The 22,791-nt window shown below is 41.1% G+C and overlaps 1 protein-coding gene across 1 annotated transcript in view; it reads left to right on the top strand.

Annotated features, from left to right (window-relative positions):
* LOC124722254 (pickpocket protein 11-like) overlaps window positions 1-22,791 on the top strand; it is a 137,561-nt gene that overhangs the window by 109,818 nt on the left and 4,952 nt on the right. Inside the window, exons 5-6 of the mRNA XM_047247443.1 lie at window positions 2,860-2,968; window positions 9,689-9,780. Coding sequence (XP_047103399.1) covers window positions 2,860-2,968; window positions 9,689-9,780 — 201 coding nt within the window. The remainder of the gene's footprint in view (window positions 1-2,859; window positions 2,969-9,688; window positions 9,781-22,791) is intronic.

Genomic DNA, 22,791 nt, shown 5'->3' on the forward strand with positions numbered 1-22,791 from the left:
CGACATCACTGTCTGGAAACATAAGTTTCATGAATGGATGCAAGTGTTCTCTAAGCAGCCTAACATAACCATTTACAGTCAGTGATCGGTTCAGTTGGACCAAAGGATCCAGTCCATTCCATGTAAACACAGCGCACACCATTATGGAGCCACCACCAGCTTGCACAGTGCCTTGTTGACAACTTGGGTCTATGGTTGCATGGGGTCTGCGCCACACTCGAACCCTTACCAACTGAAATCGGGACTCATCTAGCCAGGCCTCGATTTTTCAGTCTTCTAGTGCCAAACCCATATGGTCACGGGCCCAGAAGAAGCGCTGCTCGCGCTGAGGTTCTGCCAGCAAAGGCACTCGCGTCGGTCGTCTGCTGCCATAGCCCATTAACGCCAAACTTCGCCGCAACTTCCTAATGGATACGTTCGTCTTGCGTCCCACACTGATTTCTGCGGTTATTTCACACAGTGCAGCTTATCGGTTAGCACTGACACCTTGTAATGGTACTTGAATTACGTAACCATTACGGCAGCTCACCTGAACCTCTCTATACCAGTAATATTCTACAGTGTTTTTGTAAAGTAGTTAAAGTAGTTGACATATTTCTGAGACAACATTCAGATTTGATTTCATTAATGTTGAAGTACTTTAATTCATCGATAAGTTTATATTGCAATGATATTATTCTTGTATGTATTCTTTCTTTTGTCACTATGATCTTTGACGTACTTGAACTCTGATTTTTGGACTCGTAAGCGATTATTAGTTAGTTAGAGAGTCGGACCTTGAGAAGGTCAAGTCTTGGGCGTCATGTTGGAAAGACGCATATTGTAGACAGTTTATAAAATGTTAACTCTAACAGTGAGGAAGATGTTTTCAAGTATGTTTTGTATTGTGAAGTGATGTTTTGTGTGTTACGTGCCATTGCAACAAAAGCAATAAGAAAGAAGTGTAACTTGAATTAGGAGCGCTGATTACTTTTTTACATCACCATTGTGCTAACTTTCAAAGGTTTAATCTTCAAGAATGGTTTGTGAAACACATCTATAAAACTTTTGAATATAGCAGAATAAAACCTAGGCCTCTTTGCATCCGAGTTTGGAATCATCACCACCTAGATTTTCGACGATTGAGCCATGATTTTACAACGAGACCAGCGTGGGAAACACGAAAAGATGAGTGCCTAGTTTATTCATTATTACATGAAATGACTTTATTAACTGTGTTCTAATGACACCTGCCACATAATAATTTTGTTGTTGCCCCAAAATGCAGTATTTAGCAGCGTGAGCAACACCACAATCATTATTAAATTTTGACCTTTGTTGTGGTAGGGTTCTTAGAACCTCTACGTTAACGCCTTTGCCCTAGGTTGTTGAATGCCTGAAATGTGGTATTCTCGGCACACACTTGACACTGTGGATCTCGGAATACTGAATTTCCTAACGATTTCCGAAATGGGATGTCCAATGCGTCTAGCTCCAACTAACATTCCGAATTCAGAAGCTGTTAATTCCCGTCGTGCGGCCATAATCACGTCGGAAACCTTTTCACATGAATCACCTAGTACAAATGACAGCTCCGCTTTTCTTTGTTTTTTTTCCTTTATTGATTTTCAATTCCCCCCCCGAAGGAGGCGGGCTGGCAGCAGCTTAGTACGCTGCTCTACAGCCTACAGACTTTTATTTTAAAAAACGGAAGAAGAAAAGAAACAAGAAAAACAGGCGATAAAACGGTGACGTCAAGTGTAAAATGGTGGAGAAATGCGGAAAGTTGAAACAGAAAGCAAAAAGGGTTGGCAACGTTAATAAAAAACACAGGAATCAAACAAGTAACATAGTACACACACAATTAAAAAAACACGGCGACAGTCTGGTTTCTGTTCGCAAGAGATAAAAGGCACATCCAGCGACAGTATGATGGCCGTTCGCAACACTTCCCAAAAAACACAACACGGAACACTCACTGTAAAACACTCACTGTAGAACACTCAATGAAGAACACTGCACGAAAGTGGCGGCACAAAGATGACACTCCCGAGCCAAAGGCTGATGGGGGGGGGGGGGGCTGGAGGAGGGGGAAGAACAAGGAGGGAGGAAGGAAAAAAACGAAAAAGGGGGGGGGACCAAAGAGGGAGAGGACTAATAAAGGGGGAGAAGGGCAGACGCGAGATGGAATGAGGGGAGGCAGAGGAGGGAAATGTAAAAGGACTCGGGGGGAGAGAAGGGGGCAAAGAGAGGGGAGGTGGGGAAGAAAGAGGATGGAAGGGGGGAGAGGGAGCCCGAGAAAAGGACAGAGGAAAGGAGGGGGAGTGAGGATCAGAGTTGATAGGAGGGATAAATGGAGGGAGAGATGGCATCATCTGGGAGGGGGAGTTGATGGAAGCCACCTTGGGAAAGGAGATGTAGGGTGTAGAGATGGAGGGTAGGGGGGACACAACAGTGAAGACGTGGCAGGGGGCTGGGATGGGAGAGGAGGGGAGCAACCAGGGGGTGAGGGGGTCCAAGGCGGCGGGAGGTGTAGAGGATGCGGATATGTTCGAGGAATAGGAGCAGATGGGGGAAAGGAATGAGATCATAGAGGATCCGCATGGGGGACGGGAGGTGTATACGGAAGGCGAGGCGGAGTACATGACGCTCAAGGATCTGGAGGGACTGATAGAATTTGGGGGGGGGGGGGGGGCAGGACAGCTCCGCCAATGCACTGCCCTTTTATACTTTGTGTTCGCGATACTACCGCCATCTGTATATGTGACGTGGGAAGTTGGCCTACTAGCAGAAACGACCCATAGGTTTTGAATAAGATTTTCGACATAGCTGGTTATGTGAAGCACAATTCACAGGTCGGTGTTTATTATTGTTTTGCAGACATGCTACAGAGACTGGCGGAGAACGAAACGGGTGACAGCGTGTGCAGTTGCCTGCCGCAATGCGAGGGCTCCAAGTACGTGCTGGCCTCCACTCAAAGATACAACTGGTACGTGACACGTCTCATTCCCGTCTCGTTCTGGTTTACTGGTTGGTAGCCTATACATAAAACGCTCCGCATTGAAACGGATTGCACCATAAATTTTTCCTCTTAGTTTGTCTCACCATCACCTTTTTGCTTTATTTCCCGTCCGAGAGCATAGCTGTTGGAGCGGAGCTTAGCAATGTACATCTTTCCTCTCTGCACTACTTCTCGTCCAGGATGCGACATACTGGAACTTAAAATCTCATGTTAGCTTCTCTTCCAAGAGATTATTTATTTGAACTTAACTCTGTATGTGACTTCTTTCTGTATTACTTCTCATCCAAGAACAAAAATATTGCAACGTAAGCTGCAAATCTTGGTTTTCGCTAGTGTACGCAGTCTTAAAAATGTCAATGTCTTGGTGCCATGAGCACCGACAGTGCTGTCGATAGATTTTTTCAGTATTTTTTCGTAGGTCGCTGAAGACTGTTGCGGCAAATAGGTGTTGTTTTCGTGTACTTACGGTTTTACACGCCGATTCCGTGACCGTTGGAAAGCAGAAGACCATGGTCTGTCTTACACTGTAGAGTGAAAAAACACACACCACTACCTTCACCACTTGTCTCATCGCGCAAGGGAGGCGTACACGACATCTGCTAAAATATGAGACTCAAGATTAAAAAGGAACTAGGAGAAAGCACCAAGACTGCCATAGAGCGCACATCCCAGAACAGGAAATGTGGAATTAGAAAAGAACTAAGCATTGTTTTTTTCTGTTAATTATCATTAAACTCTATCGATATAACAGATAACGGGTACACTTGATAACTCTGCACGCCAACCACTGCACCACGTGTGCACCAATAATGTGACTAATGTAATACATTAGGTAATCAAAAGTATCCGGACACCTGGCTAAAAATGACTCAGCATGGCGCACTCCATCGGTAATGCTGGAATTCAGTATGGTGTTGGCCCACCCTTAGCCTTGATAACAGCTTCCACTCTCGCAGACATATGTTCAATCAAGTGCTGGAAGTTTTCTTGGGGAATGGCAGCCCATTATTCATGGAGTGCTACACTACGGAGAGGTATCGATGTCGGTCGGTGAGGCCTGGCACGAAGTCAACGTTCTCAAATATCCCAAAGGTGTTCAATAGGATTCAGTTCAGGAGTCTGTGCAGGCCAGTCCATTACAGGGATGTTACTGTCGTGTAACCACTCCGCCACAGGCCGCGCATTATGAACAGGTGCTCGATCGTGTTGAAAGATGCAATCGCAGTCCCCAAATTGCTTTTCAACAGTGGGAAGCCAGAAAGTGCTTAAAACCTCAATGTAGGCCAGTGCTGTGATAGTGCCACGCTAAACGACAAGGGGTGCAAGCCCCCTCCATGAAAAACACGACCACACCATAACAGCACGGCCTCCGAATTTTGCTGTTGGCACTACACACACTGGCAGATGACGTTCACCTGGCATTCGCCATACCCACGCCCTGCCATCGGATCGCCACATTGTGTACCGTTATTCGTCACTCCACACAACGCTTTTCCACAGTTCAATCGTCCAATGTTTACGCTCTTTACACCAAGCGAGGCGTCGTTTGGAATTTAATGGCGTGATGTGCGGCTTATGAGCAGCCTCTTGACCATGAAATCCAAGTTATCTCACCTCCCGGCTAACTGTCATAGTACTTGCAGTGGATCCTGATGCAGTTTGGAAATCCTGTATGATGGTCTGGATAGATGTCTGCCTATTACACATTACGACCCCCTTCAACTGTCTGCGTTCACTGTCATTCAACAGACGAGGTCGGCCGGTACGGTTTTATGTTGTACGTGTCCCTTCATGTTTCCACTTCAATATCACATCGCAAACAGCGGACCTAGGGATGTTTAGGAGTGTGGAAATCACACGTACAGTCATACGACACATGTGACACCCAATCACCTGACCACGGTCGAAGCCCGTGAGACCCGCGGAGCATCCCATTATGATCTCTCACGATGTCTAATGACTACTGAGGTCGCTGATATGAAGTACCTGGCAGTAGGTGACAGCACAATGCATCTAATATGAAAAATTTTGGTTTTTGGGGTGTCCGGATACTTTTGATCACATAGTGTAATTATACGGGATGATTGTGCTAAGCTATTCACTTCATATGTTTCCAGAACCGTTTAAGGTATCGTATCTCCTTTTTCACCCAGATTTGTTGTGAGAAAGTCCTCCCTAAACGACGAAAAGTCTCTTTTCGTAACCACATTAAGTACAGAGCTATCAGAATCATATTCGCTTTTTCAGACGGAACTATAGTAATTTCTACTGCTAGGATCTAAGCTCTAACAGAGACGAATTTAACAGCGTTTCACTCTATAAAATACGATTACTACTTTCGGAGAAATTATGCTTTTTAGAACTTGGGACTGATCCGTTTTAAACATGAAACTGATTGTTGTGTTATGCAGAAGTGCATGATTTCATACGTAAATAAGGATACGTTACGTCGGTTAACAGATAACGTCGGAAAACAGAGTATTGTACCGCCGCGTTACCGGTATAAGAGAGGCGGAGGGGACATATAGCCATCATTCTGTCTGTGTCGTTTATGTGTGTGCGGAGCCAATTACTACGAAAAAATAAGTATCTTTCAAAAACCAAGAGAAACTAGCTATGTATCCTACTTATGGAGAATGCAGGAAGAACATGAGCATTTGGGTTGTGCGTATAAAGGTATCTCAACAGTGTCCAAAAAGAATGACAATTCTGATATGTTCGGTACATCACTAAGTTTCCTAATTTCTTCTTACTACGCTTCGATAGGTTCTCTGTATAGCCGTTGACTATAGTTCGGAATGGTAAATAAAATTTTAGTTTCGGAAAATTTCATTTCATGGCTTCCTGACAGAACAGCACGTTCTGCTACAGCTGGTTTTTCTTTGCCGACTGCGGAAAATAGGGACAGTAGTTCTACAGAATGGATACATAAGTTTTAGCATGACAGATGACAGTTCGATATTTAACTTTAATCTCTGAGAAGGTTTATCTCTGCCATTCAGAAGAAAACTTCTACCACGCTACCTTTGAGCGGTATTGACGTCGCTTTAAGACATCCGACCGTCAGTCGGCAAGACTCAGCGGAACAAGGGGCACAAGGGGCATGAAGTTTCATGCACCACGATCATTCAAACTGGAAATTTTACCAGTAATGAAGACAATCAATAGCGAAAGCCTTCATTGTACGATCAGAACTTGTGAAATTTGATTAAACAAACTGTCAGATGAACGTCGGCCGAAGAACCCGAGACAGAAGCCAATAGGCAGTTTGTCAACAAGTGGCCACGAAAGCCTTAACAATTTTGTAAACTGTCAGTTTCATTAACAACAATAATGAGTTATAGCAGCTTGCCACTTCACTATCATTTACACTAACGGCAAAAAATCGCAACGCCAAGAAGGAGTAGTGCGACATAAACGAAAGTTGGCAGGCGTGTTTTCGCATCTGACGGATGATGTCAATTCAAACTTCGCGCCAGTCGCATAAGATTGGCTCTCATAGCGCCACTGTTAATGTAACGGTCGTAAGCGTTAGTTACTTTCGAGATTGGACGTGGTGAGTTGACAATCAAGAATGCCTTTAAGGTGACAAAGACGTCATTATCAACACCTTATTGAGGTTAAACGACGTCGTGTAATACGATACGAAAAGCTGAATGCTCCTTCTGTGATACTGCAGCAAGACTTGGCAGGAATGTAGCCACTGTACATGACTGCCGGCAGCAGTGCTCGCGAGACCGTACGGTTTGAGAAGACCGGGCTCCGGACGGCTACGTGGCACTACCGAGAGGGAAGACCATCGTGTGCGGCCTATGGCTCTGGCGCACCGTACTGCATCTGCAACAGCAATCTGAGCAGCGGTTAGGACCACAGTGACACAACGAACTGTTACAAATCGGTCACTTCAAGGACAGATCCGAGTCAGATGCCCTATAGCGTGCATTCTACTGACTCCAAACCACTGCCATTTGCGACTTCGGTGGCGTCAAGCAGGAGCTCATTGGAGGGTAGTGTATAGGTCTGTTGCATTTTCTGATGATAGCTGGTTCTGCCTCGGTGCCAGTGATGGTCGTGTGTTGGTTAGGAGGCCAGTTGAGGGCCTGTAAAAACCTGCATGCGTGCTAGACACATTGGACCTACACCTGGAGTCATGGTCTGGGACGTGACAGCATATGACAGCAGTGGTTATCCCAAGCACCCTAGCTGCAAATTTGCACGTCAGTCTGCTGATTCGACCTGTTCTGCTGCTATGCATGAACGGTATTCCAAGGGGTGTTTTCCAACGCTCGCCCACATACCGATGTTGTAGCCCAACATGCCCTATAGAGTGTCAACATGTTGCCATGGCCTTCTCGACCACCAGATCTGTCTCCAACCGGGCACATGTGGGACATCATTGGACGACAACTCAGCGTCATCCACAACCAGCATTAACCGCCCCTGTATTGACCGACCATGTGCAACAGGCATGGAACTCCACCCCCTAAACTCACATCCGGCATCTGTACAACAAAATGCATGATGGTTTGCATGCTTACATTAAACGTTCTGGCCAGTACATTGGTTACTAATGTTCCAGCATTTCACATTTGCTATGACTTATCTCACGCTTATATTAACCCATTATCTTGCAATCTTAATCACAATGGTACCTAAACAACTGAATTCTCGAAATTTCATTACTCTACATTAATTATTTTTTGGTTTTGCAATTTTTCCATCAGTGTATCTCTGTACTTATAAAAAAGTAGGTAAAATTCCTTTCTTAATAACTGAAATCGGCGGTTACAACCGACTCCCTAGACAAAAAGCCAAATACGGCAGTTTGGTTGCATTTCATAGTTCAACCATATACGAGGGCACTATAATTTATTAACGTGGACTTGGTGCGTAGTGGCGCAGGCTGCCGCGAACACGGGTGCAATACGTTTTCCAAGCCACTTGTATCAGCTGCGACAGCTTGTACGATGGCAATACAGACAGCCTATTCTCCTCGGACCATGTTCGTTGTTTACCTTTAAGACCTAATGATCGTAGTAGCACACTCTTTTTTTCCGGCTTCGGGGCAAGAACATCGTTTGCTTAAATAACTACAAATCCCTGATGCACAATATATTTCTATTTTCATGTCAAGTTTGGGTTCTTGCTAGTGTTATGTGTATGGCATCCCCCGTGCCCCCATAGTTAAAAATTAATCCTCATTAAAATCATTAATCAGTTAAAGTCTTAACTGCTTCATTCACCCTGCAAAGGTAGATCAAGTACGATTCTTTCGAGACCACACGAAGCTGGATCTCCTCCCACTGTGTACCAGTAATTATAGGAACCGATGGAGAAGTTAAACGTTCTGTCAAAAGGTTCTACTCCCAGAACGGTAAGTTCCATCTCTAGCATCAGAATGATATGTGTGACCTTGGTAAGACCGGATAGGAGTGTGTCATTTTCTTGTGTTTATGAAATATTGTGTAAGTTGCTAGCTTAAAAGGCAGACAGATATCACTGTCAGAATTATTACGCTTTGTCAAGTACTCTCACTATTCCTCACCCTGATTCTGTTCTAAATATAATCAGAGAGACTATTCGTTCATGATCGTCTTTCGAATTAGGGAATTCTCAACACTAAGTAAGCTAGCACTGATAGTAAACTAGCTTAGTGTTTGCTCATGTATAGGCATTATATGTTATGGATGAGCCCGTCAACCATAGCTCGAGTCGTAGAATGCACATCGATGAGCAAGCGCGTGCGGATGTATTTTGTAGTGAGTATGTGTGTGTGTGTGTGTGTGTGTGTGTGTGTGTGTGTGTGTGTGTGAGTGTGTGTCTGTGTGGATGCACATGCGTACGTGTGTGTTTGTGTGTGTTGCAGGTTGAGTTTACAGATGTTTGTTTAAATGGCTGTCCGATCGCTTCCTGAATTTATTTAACATAATAAGGTAAAGTTGTCGGTTAAGAAATTTTGTAATGTACTACATAGGGTGATTCAGCTGCCGCTATCACTGTCATTTCAAGTAGTCCGCAATTTTATATCTGGCCTTCAAAAACCACGTGCGAGATTTTCATATTCTCTCGCTCGCTACGCCCAAACTATTAGTCCTACAGAAAAAATAAACAGTACCCTTTTATAGGAAATTTGATGCAGTTAAATTTTGTACTGAGATATGTTTTCGCTGGGGGCCACTGTGTTTGAATTATTCAAGAAAAACGTACAAAAGAGATCTTCAAATGCACCTCCTTGAAACTGTTAGGTAAAATTTACACAAATTTCAATTTTACAATTTTTAAGTGTTCGACTAACACAGTGACGCAATAATGCTAGTCAATGAAGACCTAAAGGTCGAATGTGGTAAATAATTCGTGCATACGCAAATTTTTGTGCAGTGGTAGGAGGGGATGTCATGAACAACATACTAGAAATCCTGGGGGTTGAATGTGGGAGTTGGCGTGCGTTTGAAGCTCACTTTTGTACGTTTTTCTATAATAACTCGAAACCTGCAGTCTCTAGCGAAAAGTATCCCAGTACAAAATTTACCTCCACTGAATTTCCTACAAAAAAAGTCTTGTTCATTATTTCTGTAGAAAACGACAGCGGCAGTGGTAGCTGAGTCGCCCTGTATAGAGTATTTGATGGCCTGTTGTAAAAAGTAATCACTGTTGTCAGTACATAGCTAACATTAAGTTTAATTCCAGGAACCTTGGTGCGCAACTTACCTGGGGACTTCAGAAATATCCACACATGCGTATGAGAAGAGATGTCATATTTGGCTTCACAGATTTATTAGGTAACACTGAGACTTATGGATACGTTAAATTGATATTGTAACAGAATGCTCCAGAGCTCTAAGTCATCTATACTTTCTTATATCAATGTGAAAATGATACTTGTCAAACTTTCATTTTATAATAATCAGTCAACTAGTAAAAATTACAATTAGCATGTTAAAGATAGACACAGAAACAGTCACTCTTTGCATTTTCCATAATAACTATGTTTCTGTACTAAAGAATGCACTTAAGTACACAATTATGACATGTTAAGCAGTTAATTGGGAGGAACATGCATTGGCAGAAATGGGGAGTGTTATACCATTATACATCATTCAGCTATTCATAAAACTGTGTAGAGATGTTCTAAAGCAATGGACGGGATTAGAAGGTGCATTTCTTGGAATAAAGATGCATGACGCGGTCGCAAGCATTCATTAATGGATGGGTGGAAGAAGAAGAAGAAGGAGGAGGAGGAGGAGGAGAAGAAGACATAAGTAGAGGATCACTGCTGGTTCTGGTTCAAATTGCTAATATCAGCATCAGCACTCGCAGAATTTTGATATCATTGCATCTGGTTCTGAGGCAGCTGTATTTGTTATATTTCACTAACATCAGCATCAGTATTCCTGGAATTCTGAAATCACTGCATCTGGGCAATTGCCCTAAGACCATGACAACATCATGTTACAGCACTGTGAAAGCCACCCCAACCCCTCATCCCCCCTCCCATGCTCCCAGCCCAAGCACAGTTTCGAGATACAGCGCATCTAAAGTTTCAATTTATCTGGAAATCTGAATAATTTTTTTGAACAGTCCTTTTATTCTGTAGTGATTCTAACATCTATCTTCTACTATACAGACATAAATGAAACTCAGAACTGACTAAAACAAATGAAATATACAAAAATTATTACATTACCATTCACCATTAACAACACATAGTGATAGAACATTACATATTAAATTTTACAGTAACTCTTCAACACTTTACTGAAACTGCAAAATCATTCATCACTCTCATTACTAATGTCTTTTTCATCTAAAACTGTTGGCTTTAATGACAGGAAAAATCCATTGTGGACAGGAGGTATGTAATTTAGGAGCGACAGGGCGTCAGCAACTTTCTTCTTTTCAATAAGCCTTGCCCCATTGTATTTAAGTCGAAGCATAGGAACTGGTCCTTGCCTTCCACGTTTCCTGAAGTTTATTTCATGCCAAATGTCATGACAAAATGTCTCGCTGATGAATAAAGATGATGAATGTTCGGAAGTCACCTTCCACCTACATACTTTCCTTAGGTTGACATCGCGACCTTCAACTGTCTTCTTTCTGAAGACAAACGCTTCTTTAGAGTGTCGTATTTGATAGAAATCCTCTCTTTTCATATTATATACAAGCAATGGAGTCTTCTTAGCCGACTTCTTGATGACCTCGCACCACTGATCTGGACTGTACACATCTTGTACTTGTCAGCGAACGTAATTTTCAATTGTACTTCAGGAACATAATGGTATGTACATGCACTTACCATTATGTTCGTGAAACGTACTAAAGATAATATATTTACAAAATAACGTACCTCTGAGTCATCTGAATCGTTAGGAATGTATTCCGGATCCCTTTCGAAGATATTAGTATCATTGGAAGTATATTCCACGTCTTGTTCCATGTTCACTATTGCCATAATCTCGGAGATGTTTTTACTAGCCGCCATTCTCTCTGTCTCTTACCATTATGTTTCCGCAACAGACGGACAGTGGCGCTTACCATTAAGCTCCTCCCTCACATCTGTTGAGTGAAATTGGAACTACTAGTAAGTTTACTGCATTGTGCATCTCACAGGTGGTGTCATTAGCCATCTACCGCAAAATACATGGCGATGGCGCTTACCATTGTGTTCCCCCGATCAGCTCATATATTGAGAGCTGTTTGTGCAATATGTAGAAGGCAATGCCATCTGGTGAATGATAACCGCGAATGCGCATGGGTGGCTCTGCAAAAGAAGGAAGAAGTAACAGGTAGAGGGAGTTGAACCTCTCAATCAATGACAACACAAACACTTGCAGTTTATAAAATGCTAGTACTTAAACTTGCAGCAACACCACAGGCTTGTAACCATCAGCTATATTACGTTCTAAAACTGGTAGGAAATTGGTAGTATTGGTTGTGCAATTGGTTAATGGTCTGACACTAAATCAGAAAATTGGTAAACTAGCTGTACAATTAGAAAATTGGCAGGATGCCACATCTGGAAATTTGATAATGGAAAGTGTAACTGATAAATTGATAGGATGTCAAACCCAGAAATTGGTAAAATGGCTGAATAATTGGTAAACTGGCGTCACAGTGCTATACATACACCACCTATGTTGCAGTTGCACCACAATTACCCCACAAATGCTGCAATTACACTGCAGTTACGTCACGTTTATGACACAGTTACCCTGTGCATACAGCAAGCACATCCCTCAATTACACCACAATTACACCATGCAAACTGCCCCATTACGCCACAAATACACCACATTTACACATTAAATATGCTGTACATACAGCACACCTACAATACACATATGCGAATTACCAGACTGCCAGTTTTACCAGGTTTCAGATTTGCCACCACTCGACTAACAGTTTTTCAGACTACGTGATGACTTCAATATTTTATACTGTCAAAGTATCTTACTGCGGTGTATGTGTGTGTGTGTGTGTGTGTGTGTGTGTGTGTGTGTGTGTGTGTGTGTGTATGTGTGTGCGTGTGTGTGTGTGTGTGTGTGTGTGTGTGTGTGTGTGAGTGTATGGTGTATGTACAGCACATGTATAATGTAAATGCGATGTATTTGTGGCGTAATTGAGGTGTATGTGTGGCGTATTGTGTCATAATTGTGGCATTTGTGGTGTAATTGTGGCATAATTGCGGCATATGTGGTATAACTGTGGTGTATGTTTCATATGTACAGTATCACAGCGCCAATTTACCAGTTATACAGCCAGTTTACCAATTTCCAGACTTGCCATCTTAGCAAACTACCAATTCTACAACCAATTTGATCAATTTCGCGATTTGGTGTCCCTTGCCAATTGCAGAACCAATACTAACAATTTCCTGCCAATTTAAAAATGTGATATAGCTGATAGTTACAAGACTCTGCTGCTGCAAGTTTAACTGCTAGCAATTTATAAATGGCAAATGTGTGTGTTATTATTGATTGACAGGGGTTAAAAGTAGAAATAATTTTTGTAAGGTATATTTATTTACCCACATGCATACATACACATATCGTAAACTTTCTCTATTTATTATTTCTTTCTTCTTAGCACCCAAATACTTTCATATAGGTATAAGATGGGAGCTGCCTTGCCTTCAGTTGCCTAGTTTCAGCCACTCTTCAAGGTCACCCAACTACCCACTTTGGATGAGAGAAGTTGAAACTTCCCCTTTGAACAATTTTATATATGACTGTGCTTAAACTGACACACAATACTTTGTTAGCGCAACGCAATCTGACTTTCAAAATTCCCTACAAAAGAATGGCCCTGACTAACATTAAACTATACCTTTCACAAATCACTTACCTCACAAAAATCTTCGCTGCTCAAGCTACTGCAATACAGCAAGCGCCACTACTGCCAGCTAAATAAAAGATTCAAACTACTAAAGGCACTAACTACTGATAGGGATAGTTAGCAAATGAAAGATATTAATAGAGAACAAACAATGTATTTACCTTAATATCATCACAAGTCATAATATATATATCAGTTCATGACAAATTGCAAACCTCCGCCATCTCTCTCCCCACATCCACCACTGCTGGCGGCTCACCTCCAACTGCGCAACGCTACGTGCTGTTAACAGCCCAGCTGCCTAACACTACAATGGCGAGTATTACAACAATGCAAAGCAGACACAGACTGCCCACAGCACAGCCAGTGATTGTCATACAGAGGTGGCGTTACCAATAAAAAACCTAAACAGCCTACTTACATAGAGAAAACATAAACAGCCTACTTACATAGCCCCCATGCTCCCAACAAAAATTTTTACAAATGGTGTTGGGCACTGGCCAATACAGATTTGACAAAAATTTTTCACAATTACAGTAACAAAGATATAAAATGCACACACTTATTAATATTATGTTGGTCAAAAGATCAAAATTTCTCACAGTCCATAAAGACAGTCCACATTGTTCATCACAGTAGAATAGCAGTGTTTTTCTCAAAGTCTGAGCAGTAAAAGAAAATGCACACGGAAGTAGTGGATTTCCATGCAGTCTTGAAGAAGTAGTGTTGTCCTTCCAACGGAAAGACAGTGCTGACTCTCGACATGCAGACAAGTATTGGGTCACAACAGAGCAAACCCACTGCCGAGTCAGTCGAAGTTTTGATGAATATTGGTAGGTAGGTCATCACAGAGCAGACCCACCGTAGTCCTGGTAGAGATTACGATATTGGTGGGCCACCAGAGGTGCAGACCCACTGCAGTCCTTGTAGAAATAATGGTATTGATGGATCATCAAAGATGTAGACCCACTGTAGTCCTTGTAGAGATAATGGTATTGGTGGGCCACCAGAGGTGCAGACCCACTGTAGTCCTTGTAGAGATGGCCAGCAGCCATCTGTTGCGATTGTGCAGGTGCACATTCACCATTGAAGAGTCTTGCGGAGAATATAGCAAGTCCATAAACCACCACTTGTGCACTCACAAAGTTTTTGGAATTGTCCTTAGATCCAGCAATGCTGTTATCCAGTCCCTTGCTGAATCATTAACACACGTGCAAACACTAACAGTCCCTACTTCTCACATATTGTCCATATACTATGACCAACAGAAACGTGTGCAGTGAAATGTAACTTAATTGGAAGAACTGGTAACAATTACAATTTGATAACATAAAAATACAATAACAAAGGTACAAAATACATGATTAAAGAACATAACAATACAGATAACATTTGTAGTAAAACAGGCGTTACAAAAGAATAGAAATAGACATATACGTCAATGGAATTATGACATGAGTACATAGATAAAAGATCAGAATAACTTTCGAAACATCAACTTCACACATGAGCATTAACACAAAACAGAGTAAATAATGTCTAAACATCTTTACAAAGTAAATAACACATTATTAATGCCAATTATATTCGAGGATAACAGTATTCCTCATCATAGTGAATGTAGCTTAATATTAAAAGAAGAAAAAATTCTATGAAACTACACAGAGACAGGAAGAAAACAAATACACAAGGGTACACAAACACGTACTGGGATAACACAAAAGGAAAGGACAGGGTTCGTTTTCAGTGTAACATTTGGTACTGCAGTCCATCCCAAAACTTCATTCTATAGATCTTTCGTCTTATTTCAACCTTTGCTTCCACCAAAAAAATCTTATCCAAGCATGCTTTCTGTATTCTGTTCATATTTCTTTCAAAATAATTATTTCTGATTGTACAATACTCATTTGGGCCCAAATCCTTTTTATATAACTTCGCAATGCATTCTTTACCTATTCTCCATAGTCAGTTTCTCATATAGTCTACCCCCTCTTAAGCTAACTTAAATCTACTGAGCTCAGATGCTAAACTAAGGGACGAGGCAATGCAGCAGCACGTAAAACAATTATTATAAACAGCAATGAAAAAAATGGAAAATTGCAAAGCAAGCTACAGTATAAATTAGCAAAAGTCAAATTCAATAACACTATGCCTGGCAAACAGCAGCAGCAAATGCTATGACGTATACCTAAGCATGACAAAGCTCAAGCATAAAAAATATTTCAGGAAAAAACAACAATGCAGATAAGGGAAATGTATATTCACATCTTAATATCTATGTAATTAAAGTGGTGCACCACAAATTATTCTACAAAAGAAATTACCAAGTACTTGAAAAGAAAATTATAGATGCAGTTACTGGTACTAGTTCCTTCTTATTGTTCTTTCCTTTCCAAGTGCTCCTTTTTTAAAGAATGTGGATCATAAAATAATTATTTAATAGATCTGTTGACAGAAAGTGTTCACATTAGCAAATGCATTTTATTTTATAAAAGCAATGCTGCAACACAGCTGGAAAACAGATGTCAAATGAAATAAGCAACTATGAAAAGCAAAGCATAAAAATATCATTCAGTAGTCATGTGACATTTCATAAGTTAGTAGCTCTCAACTCTCGTAGAAAGACGCTTGTCGTAATCAGATGTGCAGATGTACGAATATTTCCCATCAATTCATAAGCATTTCAGTAATTAGCACAAAGTGCGAGTAATCATATGTTTTCAAGTAACGAGGGTGTCGCATTAGCGATGAAAGGCACACCCTAATGGCTTGTTCTCCAGGTGTTTGACACGTCTCACGTCCCCTTTTTTTTTTCTACCTGTGCCGCTGAAAAGGGCTCGCAATAATGGCTTTTTCTCCAGGCGTCTGACACAGCTGGGTGCCCGCGACGCATTACGTGCAGGTGGTCACTTAACTTTCGTACGGAAATATTTACGACAGCAATTTTCGCTAAAGTGACAGTCTCACATAAAAATACTTCACAGGTCAAGAATCAGCGTTGCAAATCTGTAGAAACAAAATCCTATAAATATGTGTCCAAAAAAAATATTCGTCAGCATTGTGATACAGTCACACATTTCATAAATCTTAAAGTACGTTTCTTGGTTTCCAACATCCTTTTCATAAATCAGAGTCCCTAAACACTACTCATTATTCCTTACCTCATTATACATATACATATTCGTCGACACTTCTTCAATATTTCATCGTGAGAAATACGTAGCATAATAAACATTCCTCAACAACATAATACACATCGTCGTCGTAATAATAACATCATAACACTTCAGTCAAATCTCAAAATCGTCGTAACTTCCTCCAATAATTTCTAAGCCTAAAATAATTCTCTGCTCATGTCAAAAGTGTCAGCTGCCTCAAACGTACTTTAAAAATCATGATCTCATACCAAATACATCATTCAAAGCTCTCATAGTATCACAATGATTCCGAAAAAATATGAACAGTTTACAAAGTACAGACAAAATACAGTGTCATAAGTGTGAAGTTACACAACTGTGTATTGCGTAAACATGTGTCACTGATGTAGTAAAAAAATGTTTATCTCTCAGTTAAATAATCAGATAGCTGTGTAATTTGTGTGTTAGAGAAATATGGTACCGATGTGTAAAGTTGTATAAGGAAATACCATATTAGCTAGGGCTCCTTGTGCTTGCCAAACACATGGTACACAAAGTAAGCGTGTACCCCCCTGAGGATTAATGTAATTATACCCTCAGGTGTTACAGATTACAGCAATGAAATGAAATGTATCACTGAAAACTTTCTTTGTAATTCAAAAATCTTTAAAAATAAATGTTTTAAGTACAAAATTAATCACTGAAATGCGTGTCCTGTAGCGCTAAATGTGCATATTGTTGTAAGATAATCTCTGTGAAAGTGTCGTAGTTATTTTCCTCCAAAAGCTAAGTTCTGCAGAAGCCAATGTACTTACCTCATGATAAACAAAAGTGAAATGCTTTGCGTAGAGATATCTTAGTTATTACGCTTATTGTTGTGATGATGAAAGTACTGTGCTGTAACGTATTGTTGTGCTATGGAAAAGGCTGTCTCCTTGTAGCTATACCACAAAAGTTACTAATAAAACATGTTTTGATTTCCAGAAGAATTCAGAAAACTGTGCAGATATAAAACAGATACACCGCAAAAGCAACAGTGTAAATTGTCACTCATTAGTAGCGTCGTGATAAAAATCGTGTAGCTGTCACATAAACTAACCTCTGTGTCATCTGGTATCTCTCAGAAAGCACTTTAAATTCAGAATGTATTTTCAAATAAACCAAAATGTTGCATTAAAATCTCATTAGCAGTACTGGTAAATGTTCTAAGTATGTGAGCCTTATAGTCGTTACGTAATCGTGCAACAAACAAGCAAGAATGTACACACACAATAACACTGTGACGTCTGTTTACTATAACAATGCATTCGTCATTTCTGTTTAAATAAGTTCTCTTGGTACTTGATTGGATATTTAACTTCAAACATTGTTGCATGGTAACAGTTTCTAAAGCATACTAGTAACGTGAAGTGAAACGTTTTATGGCAAAGACAAAGTTAAAAGGCAGATTATCTTTCAATAAATGGTTTTACATGAGAAATGTGGTGTAAACCTTTACTCTTCCTAGTACGCAGAGTTTCAACTTCAACGCAATTATCATGTGGTATACGTCGGATTCTGTAAGGTCCATTGTAAACTAGAAAGAATTTGTGACTCAAGTGTTTCTTCTTATGTGACAATGAATGAGCTTTAATGAGAACTTTCTGACCAATATACAATTTCTTTGCATTTGCTTTACCGTGTAGTTTTCTCCTTTTGTCTGCTGCAGATTTTATATTTTTAAGAGCCAAATCAATTATGTCTTTGTGTCGAAGTTTACGTGTATTCGGGAAAGGTACAAGCTCTCTGATTCTGTTCGGTGGTTCTTCATTCTTCAGTACAAGAGTAGGTGGTAAAGCAGTGGAGTCGTGAGGCATTTCATTCAGCACGTTTTGAAATAAGTGTAAATATCTGTCCCAATGCTGATGCTTTCTGTGACAATAAAGTCTGCAAAGCTTATTGATTTCTTTCATAATCCGTTCAGACAGGTTGCAATGTGGTGAGTACAATGAAATAAAAACAGGTTTGATTTTATGGTTGCGAAGCATGCGTGACCAAACAGCAGATCTGAATTGCGGTCCGTTATCTGAAATGACTTTACTAACGTGTCCAACTTCACGTAAGAAATTTTTAACAAAGGCGTTGGATACAGACCGTCCAGTGGCTTTACGTAACGGAGTGAAAGAAACAAATTTTGAAGTAAGTTCAACAGCGACTAGAACGTACGAAAATCCATTGGATGTTCTGACAAGCGGTCCCAAGAGATCAACAGCAGCAAATTCTTTTAATTTAGCAGGAATAATAGGAAACAACGGAGCACGATGTGAGACAGTAGATGGTTTCGCCTTTTGACAAAGTTTACAAATAGACAAGACTCTTCGAATTCGCTTTTCCATATTGTTAAAATAACAAGTCGTTCGAAGAATATGATAACATTTTCGTGGGCCAAAATGTGCGTAGCTGAAATGAATGTACCAAATGAGCTTATTAACAAAATCGTCTGGAATGCAAAGTACCCATAGCTTGTCATCAACAGTGCAGCGTTTGAAGAGTATGTTGTTTCTAACTAGGTAATAATGCCGAATCTGTGTGTGTGTCTTTTCATGCCATTTGCTCTTGATGTCTTTCCAAATCGGATCTTTATCTTGTTCATGAGCAATGTCCTTTAAAGATGTGGTGATGAAGTTTTCAAAGGCGACTTTCTGAATGTAAAGAATACTGAAATTTTTCTCGAGGTTGCCTTCTGTGGTACTTTTCTCAAGCCCAGCCGGTGCGCGTGACAGTGCGTCCGCAACAATGTTCTCCTTGCCGGGAATGTAGACTATTGTGAAGCGGAATTCTTGCAGAAACAATGCCCAACGTTTTAACCTGTCATGATTTAATTTTGAAGACATAAGAAATTGTAATGCACGATGATCACTGTATACTTTTACGTGCTTACCAGAAAGAAAGAAACGGAATCAGCAAGCGCCACTACTGCCAGCTAAATAAAAGATTCAAACTACTAAAGGCACTAACTACTGATAGGGATAGTTAGCAAATGAAAGATATTAATAGAGAACAAACAATGTATTTACCTTAATATCATCACAAGTCATAATATATATATCAGTTCATGACAAATTGCAAACCTCCGCCATCTCTCTCCCCACATCCACCACTGCTGGCGGCTCACCTCCAACTGCGCAACGCTACGTGCTGTTAACAGCCCAGCTGCCTAACACTACAATGGCGAGTATTACAACAATGCAAAGCAGACACAGACTGCCCACAGCACAGCCAGTGATTGTCATACAGAGGTGGCGTTACCAATAAAAAACCTAAACAGCCTACTTACATAGAGAAAACATAAACAGCCTACTTACAAAGTGGGTAGCTGGGTGACTTTGAAAAGAAGCCAAAGCTAGGTATCAGAAGGCAGGGCAACCCTCGTTTCATATCTGTATGAACTCTATTACACTACACAAATAGTCACATTTTAATCATATGTAGTGCACTCAAGTACCAAACTGCTGAACATTCCCTATCTCAGTCAGCACATCAAAGTCACTCTTCTTCCCAGCTGATCAATGCTGCTGGTGGCGTTTTATGGTGGATAAAGTATAGACAGGAAATGATGACACTCATGTAATCGAATTATGAAAATTGAAAATCGTTTAAGGGTGGGGGCAGAGGGAGAGGGGGTGGCCTTCAGCAAGATAGTGACATGATGATGTAATAGTGTTGGTGCAATTATCCAGATGTGATGATGTCAGTATTCTGGGAATGCTGATGTCAGCATTTACTGCCCAGAACTCCCACTGATCCTCTACAGAGATGTTTAAAATTTTTAAGACACAAAGGAAGTCATGACAGTAGCTGCCAGTGGGCACTGATTTAAATCAGTGGGGAAAGCTGAAAATTGGGATTCGAACCTGGGTCTCCCACTTATTAGGCAGATGCTCTTACCACTGCACCATCCAGACACAGTGATCATCTCAACTGCACAGACTACTCTAACACATCTCCTGTCAGACCCAAGTGCTCAACTTTTCCACACACTAATGATATAGTGCCCCTAGCCCATTATCCTCATTAATTGTGGCATCACATTGATTCGCATAAGAGTTTGAGTGGGGCGTGCATCAACATTGAAGTGATAATTGGCCATTCTAGCCTTAATTATATATGTGGTGGCTATTCTTTCGGTCATGGGAGGTGTGCTAGGGTAGTCCTTGTAGTTGCAATGACCACTGTGTTTGGATGATGCAGTGGTCAGAAAAAATGCCTAGTAAGCAGGAGACCTGGGTCGAATCCTGGTCTAGCACTAATTTTCAACTTTCCACATTGATTTAAATCAGTGCCCACTCGTGGCTCTTGTCATTAATTCCTTTGTGTCTTGATTCATAATTGCTGCAGGATCAGAATGGTGTCCATTCTTTCACACATGTCTGAAGGAACAGGCACCATATATATTAAATTATTAAACTTTCATTCCAATCCAGACTGATGTCCATCAACATCAGTATGAGGTGTGGCCCCCACAGGCATGAATACACTTTTATTTCTTGTGGCCTGGAGGCAAGCAGCCTCCGAATGTTGTGTTAAGGGATTTCTTACAATGCAAGACACAAATTATGTGTCAGTTCGTGGATACTAATAGCTGGAGGCTGGTTTGAAAGTATACATCTTCCCATTGCATTTCAGAAATGTTCTGTGGGTGATAAACGTGGGGACCAGAAAGGCCAGTGAAGGACATGTCCTTTCCTCAGGGCGTTTGTGGTTTGAACTGCACTGTGGGGTCTTGCATCATCCTGTTTCAATATGCCCCTCAGCATCTACGTCGTGAATGGTATGAGAACACGGCTTACCATTATTGCCAAATACTGGCGGAGCATACAGCCTCCTCTCAGTAATTACCAAATCAGTCCTGTTGTCATCTCCAGTAGCTCTCCATATGATGATTCCGGGAGTTGGAAACGTAAGGGCCTCGATAATCGCTGTCTTCTATCAGCTTTCACTAAATCGTCTACGGATATACTGGCGTCGATTTAGCAGCCACAAACAGAAAAAGCCTCGTCCCTGAACACCACAATGCATCTCAATGTGCCGGCTGTGTCTGGCTCCACACCATGCAACTATCTGTTGTCTGTCGTCAGCGATAAACGACGCATAGCAATTCGAGATCTCAAAAAAAATGGTTCAAATGGCTCTGAGCACTATGGGACTTAACTGCTGAGGTCATCAGTCCCCTAGAACTTAGAACTACTTAAACCTAACTAACCTAAGGACATCACACACATCCATGCCCGAAGCAAGATTCGAACCTGCGACCGTAGCGGTCGCGCGGTTCCAGACTGTAGCGCCTAGAACCGCTCGGCCACACCGGCCGGCTCGAGATCTCAATCCAGCTTCTAGTAATCTGTTTCGAGGTTGCTGATAGCACTCTGCTTGTAATCTCGATCCAGATTTTACATGTTGTTAGCAGTATATTAGTCAGGGCCAGCTGGACAACCCTACGATTTTCTCATGCTGCACTATTTCAGGAAGGATCCTTGCCTACTCTTTCTGCCACACTGATATCTCCAATCGTTCACGTCACCACTCGTTTCTCATTTTACTAGCCACACACAACTGTCTGCGCGATCTGTTGGTATGATGTTCCCACATCCCTCATGCTAATGGTTTATCCTTCCTCAAAGTCCGAAAGACAGTGTTAAGCTGCACTTCAAAATCCTCCAAGCATACTGTGTCACGATGTTCACCTGAAACATTTCGTAACGTTAGATGCACCCAATACACTTCAACTACTCTCACCGTTCTTCATCTGTAGGAATGGCTGTTTTCTGGACTGAAAAATAAGGATTAAATTTTGATACACATATCCCACGGGCATGGATATACCGAGGTATGAATTTGGTAGCGTCCGGCCAATGCGTTCATAGTGCAGTATTTTCCATTTGCGTCAATGTATTTTCTCTCTTGAAATAAGTGACATCTTAATGAGAGGAAGAAAAAAGTTACAATACGATCCACGTTTGCGCTCGCCACACTTGTTACTGGAAGTGAAAGTCACAATTTTGTTTAGATACCGAAAGCTAATAAACTACAGTGTTAGTGATGGATATCGGCAGTAGCGATCTTATATTTGTAGAAATGCGAAAAACAACGCAGGTTCTGTAGCCCATTATACGATTTAAAAATTTTCATGTAGAAGAATATTGTCAAGGAAGAATAAAACTTCAGGTACCATGCGCTTCTGTTTACTTGAGAGTTTATCTGGAAGTCCGTTCGAGTAAATAATTTCTACAGTTCCATGAAGACTTTATAGAATTCATCTTCTGATATCAAATGACCATTTCC

The sequence above is a fragment of the Schistocerca piceifrons genome, chromosome X (genome assembly GCF_021461385.2).
Source record: "Schistocerca piceifrons isolate TAMUIC-IGC-003096 chromosome X, iqSchPice1.1, whole genome shotgun sequence".
Taxonomy (NCBI): Eukaryota; Metazoa; Arthropoda; class Insecta; order Orthoptera; family Acrididae; genus Schistocerca; species Schistocerca piceifrons.